The sequence below is a fragment of the Tyto alba genome, unplaced genomic scaffold, assembly GCF_018691265.1.
Source record: "Tyto alba isolate M040663 unplaced genomic scaffold, T.alba_DEE_v4.0 Super-Scaffold_100000100064, whole genome shotgun sequence".
NCBI classification, from domain to species: domain Eukaryota; kingdom Metazoa; phylum Chordata; class Aves; order Strigiformes; family Tytonidae; genus Tyto; species Tyto alba.
The window spans coordinates 219,264-229,370 of NW_024881265.1; the positions used below are offsets into that span (position 1 = coordinate 219,264).

Below are 10,107 nucleotides of genomic sequence, written 5' to 3' on the forward strand. Positions count from 1 at the left end.
AGCTCCAAACCCACCTGGCGTCTCCTTTTATTAACAGAAAAATGGTTTAAAAATGATAAAAAGCAAAGCCAGGCAAATCACCCACTGTCTGATAGTGCTGTTAAGGCTTAATTATGAACGTGAAGCTGGATTTAAATTATTTAAATGCCACCGGGGTTGTTGGGGTGGGTTTTGGGAACCCACCTCCACCCCCTGGGGTGCTCCCTGCACCCCGGTGCTTTTGGCACCCCAATCCTGGTGTCTCACTGATGCTGGGGTGAATTAACCTGATTTAGGGGCACCCATGAAAACATCCCTTTGCTCCAGTCCGGTGCTGAAAAATCAAGGGGAAAAAGCAAGAAAAATGGGAGGATGTTTCATCAGGGCTGTCAGAAGAATTAAGAAAAATTAAAATAGATGTCCCACATTCAGCCTAACAAAGACACTTTGTTGTCAGAACTTGAGACATTAAGATGATAATTTTTAGTGATTATTAATACGGGATTTAATACTCTGTGTTTAATGGAGGCCGGATGAAGAGATGGGGATAAATTAATGTGGTTTTGAAGTTTATTTTCAGGGAAGTCTTGGGATTGCGGAGCCCCGTGGATGCAGGGATGCTCCAAGGGGCTGTTGCCTGCCGTGGGGTACCCTGGGGAGAAGTGATGCCCACGGGGGGCTGGTACCCCAATACTGGGGGGGTCCCTGTCCCCGATCCTCCCCCTCCAAGGCAGGCAGAAGAACCCTGGCATGCGGTGCGGCACCATCCCCCATACCCTATAGACATCGATGCATCCTCCGTGCCCCCCCCCCCCAACATCCTATAAGCACCCAGACATTTGGGGTCTTCCAGCACCACATACAGACACACCCCCTCCCCAGCACTCTATAGGCACCGATGCTCCCACCCCCCCACAACACCCTATAGGCACCCAGATATCCGGGCCCCCTTCCCAGCACCCTATAGGCACCTATACATCCACCCTCCCCCCAACATCCTATAGGGATTCAGACATCCGGGCCCCCTTCCCAGCACCCTATAGGCACCGATGCTCCCACACCCCCCCCCAACACCCTATAGGCACCCAGACATCCGGGCCCCCTTCCCAGCACCCTATAGGCACCTATGCATCCACCCTCCCCCCAACATCCTATAGGGATTCAGACATCCGGGCCCCCTTCCCAGCACCCTATAGGCACCTATGCATCCACCCTCCCCCCAACATCCTATAGGGATTCAGACATCCGGGCCCCCTTCCCAGCACCCTATAGGCACCGATACATCCACCCCCTCCATCATCCTATAGGCACCCAGACATCCGGGCCCTATAGAAACCCCCCCACACCCGCCCCCGCCCTCCCGCGCATGCGCACTCCCACCCCTCCCCTCAGGGCGGGGGGTCCCCTCACTCCGCGCAGGCGCGGCCCCGCCCACCCCCCCGCTCTCCGCGCAGGCGCGGCCCCGCCCCTCCCGCCCGGCCGTCGGAGCGGCGGAGCGGAGCGCGGAGCCGCCATGGAGGCGCCGCCCGCTCCCCCCGCCGTTCCCCCCGCTCCCTGCAGCGCGGCCCGTAGCCTGCAGGACGAATTAACGTGCCCGGTGTGCCTGGAGTACTTCAACGACCCGGTGCTGGTGGCGGAGTGCGGGCATAATTTCTGCCGCGCCTGCGTGACCCAGTGCTGGGAGGACTCGGCGCGGCGGCTCTGCTGCCCGCAGTGCCGGGAGCCGGTACCGCAACGGCTTTTCCGCCCCAACCGTTCTCTCGGCAACATCGTCCACATCGTCCGTCAGCTGGGCTTGCCGCCGGGCCCCGCCGAACCGCCGCCGGGGCCTCCCGCCCCCGCCCCGCCTCTGCCCGCCGCCGCTCCTCCCGGCCCGCCGGGCCCGCCGCGTTGCCCCCGCCACGGGGAACCGTTGCGGCTTTACTGCGTCCAGGATCGGCGGGCCGTTTGCGTCGTCTGTCACCTTTCCCGGGAGCACCGCACCCACACCGTGCTGCCCGCCGAGGAGGCGGCCCACGCCGCGGAGGTCAGTGCTGGGGGGGCTGGGGGGGGGGAGGTAGGGACCCCCCGGGGAGGGTGGCAGGGAGCTGGGGAGCACATACTGCGTGCGGAAAGGAATTGGGAATGCGGTCGGGACCCCCTTTTTTGGAGGTGGTTGTGCACTGGGAGCCTACATCGGGTGCAGTAGGGCCCCCCCTCCTCGCTTGGGAGGTTGGGGTGCGATGAGATTATCCCCCCCCCCCCCCACGGGGAGCCTGTTTGGGGTGCAGGAGAGCACACACACACACACACACACGCACACACCCTTCCCCCCAGGGGTGAGGGATGCAATAAGGACCCTTTCTGTGAAGGGAGAATAACAGGGACACCCCCCACGCCGATTTAGGGGTGCAATAGGGGTATACTGTGTCGTCCCCCCCCCTCATACCCACTGGTGACCCACTGCTCCCAGGGTGTAAGGGAACACCCCCGTGATGGGTACCCCCCATTCATATGTACCTGGGGTGCAGTGAGGATAGTGGGGCCCCCCCCCCGAGGGTGTGGGGTGTGGAATGGGGACACCCCCCCCCCCCCCCCCCCTTCCAAGGTGGGTGCTTTTTCCTACAGTGGGGCAGGATACGGGGTGCAGTAGGGACTTAAATCTCCCCCAGATGGGGACACGCTGGGGTGGGGGCTGACCCCACGCAGTACGACAGGATGGCGGAATATCCCTGGTGCAAAACGGAGCTGGGTTTAACTGGGAAGATACTGGGGATGCAGGTCAGTTTGGGCTCCTCTGTGAAATAACGCTGAACTGACCCTGGGGTCGTGTTTGTGCAGGTGTGAGTATGCAAAATCCCATTAAACACCCCAAAATCCTCAGCTCCTGCTTCCCTGGGCAGAAATGCTCTGGAGTGAGCACGGAGCCTGGCTCCTGGGGGTGGGGGGACTGTTTTTTGGTTGGTTTTTTGGTTTTTTTTTGGTTTTTTTTTTTAGTGCCAAGCACAATCTGGGGCTGAAGTGAAGCAGGAATCCCCCAGGAATGACCTTTTTTTTTTTTCCCCCCCTCCTCAACAAACAAAAAAAAAAAAAAAAAAACCCCAAAAAACGAGCACAGGGTGGCTGAGCAACGTGACGCAGAGCGAATAGGGAGCCTGGCCTCCGGCAGCGTTTAATCTCCGCCAAAACCTCCACGGTGACGAAGCAATGACCCCCATGTCACGATGCGGGGGGGGGGGGCAGGGAAGCTCCTTGTTGGGAATAATTAATAATTAAGAGGCGTGTGAGTGTGGTTGCCTGATCCTGAGCGGCCAGGCCTCGTTTCTCCGGCGAGGTGGAGGAAAACCAAGATGCCGGCCGGGGAGCGGATGTTTACTGCGCAGCAGCGACTGGAGGAGGAGGAGGAGGAGGAGGAGGAGGAGGAGGAGGAGGGTGGCACCGGCGTAGCCGGGGCAAGAAGGGGATTGCGTGATCTTTAACCACTGCATATTAATTCTTGCAAATATCGGTGTCGAGGCAGGTGGCACCAAAAGCTTTTATACTGAATTTTGTACTGAAATCGCTGCCGGTGCCCGCTTGCGCCGTCCTTGCCGTCGGCAGTGGCCGTGGTTGCTCTTAGTGAGAAGCTGGAGCTTGAGTTGGCAGCGTCCCCACCACCTCCAAATTTGGGATTTTGTCCTTTTTGAGGACCTCTAGGCAGATCCACTGTTGAACACTGCTCAGGCTGTTGCTTCTTCCACACACACACCCCCCCCTCCCGTTGTTAATCTGCTTTCATGCATTTTTTAACAACTAGTTGTTCCCCCTTGGGGGCTGCTTGCAACCCGTGATCCCGTTTTTTCCAATCTTTGCTTTTATCTCGTGCTTAAATTCTGCATTATCACAAGATAGGAAGCGCTGGTTTGCACAGCTGGTTCCCAACAGCAAAATCTCTGTAGCTTTGTGTTTTATTTATAAAAAGATCTGTCGCTGCTTGCTCTCAAAAGCCTTGCTGCTTTTTGTTTCGCGTTGCTAGGAGCCTCTCTGTCTTTCTTGGAGGTCAAATGACTTAAAGGAGGATGGTTTCCAGCAATGAGCCGTTAATAAACTTAACGAGCAGCCTGGAGGTGGCCGGCCCCTTCATTTTGGTGGGGTTCAGGCAGATGTTGGGGTGCCTCAGCCGGTCTCCCCAGCTCGTGGCAGGGCTGGGATGTGAAAGCTGATCCCGAGAGGCGCTGAGGCGGAAGGGGTTTTCACGTGGGTGGGATTTGGTGGTTTGCGTTTGCAGCTGCGCTCTTACAGGGAGATACAAATTAGCTCTGATTTAGTTTATTTTTGCTTCTCCCGCACCTGGCTCTCAAGTGCTCAGGCTGTTTTAGGGGGTGGTTTTGGGGCTGATGGGGGGGAAAGTTTTTGGCTTTCTTGGCATGCTCAAAAGTAAAAGTTGAGGATAGTAGGGGAGGGGAGGACAGGACAGGGTGCAGTGATGGCTTCACCTCAGTTTGGGTTCGTGGTGTTTTCCATCTGCAAAAAACCCCCCGTGTTTGATGAAATTTGGCCAGTTTTAGCAGCAGTGCAGGAGGGAATCCCCCACTAATCCTTTTCTTCCATATTCCTGAGCCCAAATAAGAAGGATTCCCAACAGATCTCCTCTTTCTCCTTCCAGGAGGTGCCACAGGAGCATTTGAGCTCCCTGAGGAAAGGACGTGAAGAAGCCAAGGCTGAGAGGGAGAGGCAAAGCGAGGACTTGCTGGTGAGTGCCTCGGGATGTGGGGTTTCCCCAAACCCCCCCCCCCAAGGCCACAGGGATGTCAGTCTCACGTGGGTTTCCCCTCTGGGTTTTGCAGAAGCAGACGGAAGTGGAGAGGCAGAAGATTGTGGCCGAGTGCAAGGAACTCCGGGGTTTCCTGGAGGAGAAGGAGCAGCTCCTGCTGTCCCGTCTGGAGGAGTTAGACAGAGACATCGTCAAGAGGAGAGATGAGAGCGTTTCCCGGCTCTCCGAGGAGATTGCCCAGCTTGATAAACTGCTGGGCGAGCAAGGAGGAGAAAATGGCCCAGGAAACCAGTCTGGGCAGGTGAGACTCCTGGGACGTGTCCTCCCAGCCCAGAGGTGATGGGATAGCAGGGTGTAAATCCCGGGAGAGCTTGGGGTTGGGATCCCCGGGGACAAAAAATGCCATTACAGGGACCCCAGGGTGCTTGATGTGCTCTGCTGGGGGACAGCTCGAGTCCATTAATTCTGCGTGGGAGCTGACCCATCTACCAGTCAGGGGTTTTGACCTGCTGGGCTGTTTTCTCAGGTGGGAACCCAAATTTTTAGCACAGCTTTGAGGGGTAAAATTGATGGTTGTGGGAGTGAAGCTGTTTGGTCCCCCTTTGATGCTGAGGACTGAGAAATACCCCCAAGTCCCAAATGTTTTGTGGTGCTCCATTGCTGCTGTGAGCCCTGAATCCTCGTGGTTTTGGCAGTCTGATGGCAGTCATGATTTTTTTTTCTTAATTTCTTTAAAAAGAAGCACGTGTTCGACTCACACTAAAAAAGGGATGAAAACCCCCATAATTATAAACCAAGTCTGCCATCTCTATGAGTCCAAGTCTGCTTTGGAAACAGCTGCTGAGAGCTGATCCCCTCAGCAGAGCAGCTGTGGGGCCGGTTTCGGGGAGGATTTTGGGAGGCTGTGAGATAAGAGAGACTTGTTTTGATTAATTTGGTTTTTGTTTTTGTTTTTTTTCCCTTTTTTTTTTTTTTTAAACTCCAGGGTGTTGCCCCAGCTGGAAGCAGGTGAGCGAACCTGAGCCCTTGCTGGGTTAACTGGGAGGCTCCCACCGGAGGCAGAGCTGGTGTACACCCTGTCCAGCTTCCCCCTCTTGCCTGTCTTGAGGTTCTCACCCACACCCCGGTGCTACATTTGAGGCAAAACCCAAACCTCTGCAGAGGGGCTTTGTGGCAGGGGGGTTGCGGGGAGGGTTTGAGCATCCTCCCAGAGAAAACTGTGGAGTAATTTGGTTGATGAGGGCCCAAACCCACACCATCAGCACCAGTATCGGGCCCCACATCTCATCTCTCCTGCGTGCCTCATCCTGGGCAGCCCCAAACTGGCCCCAGTCCTCAGGTGTGGCCTCACGACCGCTGACAGAGGGAGAAAAATCCAACACCAAACCTCTTCAGGTTTCTTCCCTGCCTCTAGTTTGGAGATTTTATTTTTTTTTTTCCAGAGGAAACCTAATGCTGCTTTCTCCTCCCCAGCTTTGAGAGCTGGATGTTTTGCAAGCCGGAGGCTGGCTTCGCGGAGCTGGAGAAGAAACTCAAGAGCTTTTCCCAGAAGAGTGCAGTGCTGAAAGAAGTCTTGCTGGAATTCAAGGGTGAGCGCTGAGAAAGGGTTTCTTTAAAAGTTGGTGCCTCCTAGCCCCCTACGTTTAATTCAACTTGAGATGAACTTAAAAAGATGACTTGGCTTGAGCTGTGCTCTTGCTTCTCCCTTGGGCTTGTTGGGAGAAGTCTTTATTGTTTGAGCATCTGCTTATCTAAACCAGAAAGCCCTGCTTGCTCGAAAAGCAGCTGGTTGCCCGTGGGTATCTGTGTGGAAGTCTGCTGTGACTGGGTGGGATCGTTCCCGAGCAGCAGCGTTTGGTGGCTGGCTGTAAGGCAGGGAGCAAGGTCGTGTGTGCGTGTAGGCCATCCCCGGGGGACTCCCTGTGCACAAAAGGTTCTCAATTTCTTTTTTTTTTTTTTTTTTTATTTCCCTCAGAGAACCTCCGGTTCGAGCTGGAGAATGACACAGGTGAGCACAGTTTGGTTTGAGGAGCGTGACCTTCATTTTTGCAAGGTTTAATTTGAGAGTTTCAGCTTCCCTGGGGAGGATCTCAGCGGTAAGACCTTCAAACTACCCTTAGAGGTCAGGAGAGGAGAAAAATTATTGCTGGCGCTGCCAAGGGAAGGGGAAAAAAATAAAAGATTCAGCTGCTGGGGGAGTCCCCAAAAGGCTCAGCCTTGGAATTTTTTAGGAAACTGTGGGGTTAAGAGGACTCTCCAGAAGCTGATCGGCTCTACCCGGAGCGAGGAGACCTTTGGCCTCGCTGAGGTAGCTCTGAGATGGACTTTGCAACCTTTGCGTTTGCTGCTGGTAGCTCAGGACCGTTGCTGAGCTCCGTCTCCTTGGCTTGAGCGCAGGACCAGACCTGTTTTGCTTTCAGCACTCTCTGATGTTGCCCTCTCACAGTCAGTTCCAGGTTGTGCAGCCCTAGTTCCCGACCGTCCCCCGGGTACAAAACCAGCCCTTAAACACGAGGATATTTGTGCTCGTTCCTCTCCGGCGCTTGGCACAGACTTTAAAAAAAAAAAAAGAGTTATTTCTGCTCAGAAATTTCTATTCCAGAGCAAAGAGGTGTCTCAGGTGGGGCAGGCTGGTGGATTTGCAGCAGAGATCCGGCTGTTTCTCTGCTTTTAATTAGAAAGTGGAGCCTGGTCTTTGTTCCCCTGCGGCTCTTTGCGCTTCGGGTGCTCGAAGCTGTTGGAGGTGACTCGTCTGGTGTCGTCCGAAGGATGAATCCCCCCTTGGGGAGAGGGGGGGGAGAAGGTTTCTGTGCTTGCAGGTGCTCACGTCGGTGTTTCCTTCTGCCCAGGTGATCTCTCTCTGGACCCGGACACTGCCAACCCCTACCTGGTGCTGTCGGAGGACAAGAGGAGCGTACGGCTCAGGAGTGCTCCGCAGGAATTGCCGGCAAACCCCAAGAGATTCGATTATTCTTTCTGCGTGCTGGCGGCGGAGGGTTTCGTAGCTGGGAGGCATTACTGGGAGGTGGAGGTGGGAGATGGAGAGAGCTGGGTCCTGGGGGCGGCCCGCGAGTCGGTGCGGAGGAAGGAGAAAATTGACTTCGCGCCGGAGGAGGGGATCTGGGCGGTGGGCTTGAACTGGAAGGGGAAGAATTGGGATCAGTATCAGGCTTTCACCTCCCCGGAGACGCCCCTGTCCCTGTGTGAGAGGCCCAGGAAGATCGGGGTGTACCTGGACTACGAAGGCGGGTGGGTGGCGTTTTACAACGCCGATAACATGGCTCCCATCTTCACCTTCACGGCCGCTTTCACCGAAAAGATCTTTCCTTTCTTCTGGCTCTTCTATGTGGGCTCCTCGCTCTCCCTTTGCAATTGAGCTCCACCCCCCCCGGCCCAGTTTCTTTAACTCTCCCCAAGGTGACCTGCAAGTAGTGCCCGATCCTTTCCCCTTTTTTCTCCCCGCCCTTGCTTTCAAAGGACCCCTGAAACTCATGATTGTCCCTTGTTCGGCTTCAGGGTTAACTTTTTCTTGTTGCATTTAAAAGTTTAGGGTCTCTTTACCCTGAAAACCTTCCTCTGGGGCATCAACCATTGAGGGTGGCTGCTTGAGAAGCCCCGGCGTGGGGTTAGTTCCCCCCCCCCTCTGGCCTGCTGTATAAGCAACCCCATCTATTTTTTTTTTTTTCTTGGTTTGTATTTTTTTTTTTTTTAAGTTGGCTGCCCCATGTAAACAGGGATGTAACCAGGGAGAAAAAGCTACCTTAGGGGTTTATTGCATCCTGCATCGATCTGTAGCCAAAACCACCTGCTTTCCCACGCCCTGGGAAGCTTGAGGGCTAGAAAACCTGCGTGAGGAGGAGGAGAGGTAACCGTACCCAACCCCTGCTTTCTGACACCGGTGCTCTGCAGGTCACCTTTTAGCTTTTCCCCACCCCACCCCCCCCCCCCCTCGCTTTCCTTTCCTCCTCCGGGAAAGGACCGAGCCCGTTTTTCTCTGCCGCTAGCGCTAAAGAGAGCAAAAACCCCTCGATCTCCCTCACCGCTTCCCCCCTCCCGGTAACGCTGAGCAGGCGTCGAGCTGGGAGCCGCAGCCCCGGGGCTGGAGTAAAAAAGGAGATGGGTGTAGCTGTAGGGATGCACCTCAAACCTGGGAGGTGTTTTGTTGTTTGGTTTTTGTTTTTTTTTTTTTTTTGGGGGGGTGTGGGTTTGGCTTTGTGGATTTGGGGGGTAGCTGCCGCTGGAAACCCAGGCTGTGGGGAAAAAGAGGAGGTGGGGGGGGGGGGGGGGAAGCCTTGTTTTAGGTGTGATCTCGCGCGTGCTTTCTAAACCCCCTGCCCGCCCTCGTGTGAGCCCGCGATGCTGTTACGTCTCTTTGCCCTGTCACTCTGTTTAGTGGGGAAATAAAAGTTGCTGTGCAAAAAAAAAAAAAAAATATCCATAAAAATCCTAAAAAAAACCCAAACAAACAACAAAAAAAAGAAAAACAACAATCTGATGGCTGTGGAAGTAAAAGCTGCTCTCTTGGCGCAGGCTTGGACCTGCAGCCACCCTCTTCTCCGAGGTGAACAGAGCTGGGGACACCTCTCCTTGTCCCCAAGCAGCTCGGGGAGGGGGTTTTGGGGTTTTTGGGAAGGGGGGTGTCTAAGTGGGGAGGGGTTTACCCAGCGCAGGGTGCGGCTGAGGAGGGCTGAGCCCTCCCCTCAGCCGAGAAACACCCCGAGTTTTGGGTGCCACGAAAAGGCCCTGAGTCCCAAGCCTTTCATTTTAAATGAAAGTTTAGATTGACTTTAAATGCCCCAAAAAAGCCTATTTTGGGAGGTTTAAGACCCTCCCCGCCTTTTCCTCGCATATATAGATATATATCTGTATGTATATAGATATATCTAAATTTGTTCAACTCAGAGCTGCTAGAAAAGGAATAAAGCAACAAGGCAAATCTTTAAAATGAACCCTTAGAGAGGAAGGGGAAGGGGCGGGCCTGGTTTTGGGGGAGCAATGTTAGGGACATGCATGGTCAAAGTGGGGGGGCCCCTTGTTGTTCCCTAGGGCCAGCACCAAGCCTTTTATTTTCTGGGGGGTGAAAAAGTGGGGGTTTGGGGTGAAATCTTCTTTTTTTGGGGGTGGGTGGGCAGAAGCTTTTCCCGGAGGGGACGCGGCCTTTGTGCAACCACGGGTGCAGGGGGAAGGAGCGGGCGGGGGGGTGAGGGGGTGCTGCTGCCCCGGGTTGTGCTGGGGGGGGGAAATTGGGGGTCCCCGTTCCCCCCGGGAAATCCCCCCAATTTTGATTCTGAGCAGAAAAATATTAAACAGCAGGAAAGCAGATGCCCCCGAGCCGGGGTATGACAGAGCATCTCGGCACCATAGCTGACCCTGCGATTTCTCCCTGGGGTGGGAGC

The 10,107-nt window shown here is 55.1% G+C and overlaps 1 protein-coding gene across 1 annotated transcript; it reads left to right on the forward strand.

Annotated features, from left to right (window-relative positions):
• The first annotated feature begins 1,432 nt into the window (after nucleotides 1–1,432).
• On the forward strand, nucleotides 1,433–9,143 carry LOC104356786 (E3 ubiquitin-protein ligase TRIM7). Its single transcript, XM_042802124.1, has 7 exons — nucleotides 1,433–2,005; nucleotides 4,604–4,690; nucleotides 4,785–5,012; nucleotides 5,697–5,719; nucleotides 6,185–6,300; nucleotides 6,687–6,719; nucleotides 7,561–9,143. Exons 1-7 carry the CDS (start codon nucleotides 1,493–1,495, stop codon nucleotides 8,085–8,087), a joined length of 1,527 nt encoding a protein of 508 aa, XP_042658058.1. The 5' UTR covers nucleotides 1,433–1,492; the 3' UTR covers nucleotides 8,088–9,143.
• The last annotated feature ends 964 nt before the right edge of the window (nucleotides 9,144–10,107 follow it).

What these genes read in the sequence shown, in the direction of transcription:
- LOC104356786 (XM_042802124.1), top strand. Translation starts at nt 1,493, where the DNA reads ATGGAGGCGCCGCCCGCTCCCCCCGCCGTTCCCCCCGCTCCCTGCAGC. An exon ending in AGGCGGCCCACGCCGCGGAG is followed by an intron (nt 2,006 to 4,603) that starts GTCAGTGCTGGG and finishes TTCTCCTTCCAG; the next exon opens with GAGGTGCCACAGGAGCATTT. An exon ending in GGCAAAGCGAGGACTTGCTG is followed by an intron (nt 4,691 to 4,784) that starts GTGAGTGCCTCG and finishes TGGGTTTTGCAG; the next exon opens with AAGCAGACGGAAGTGGAGAG.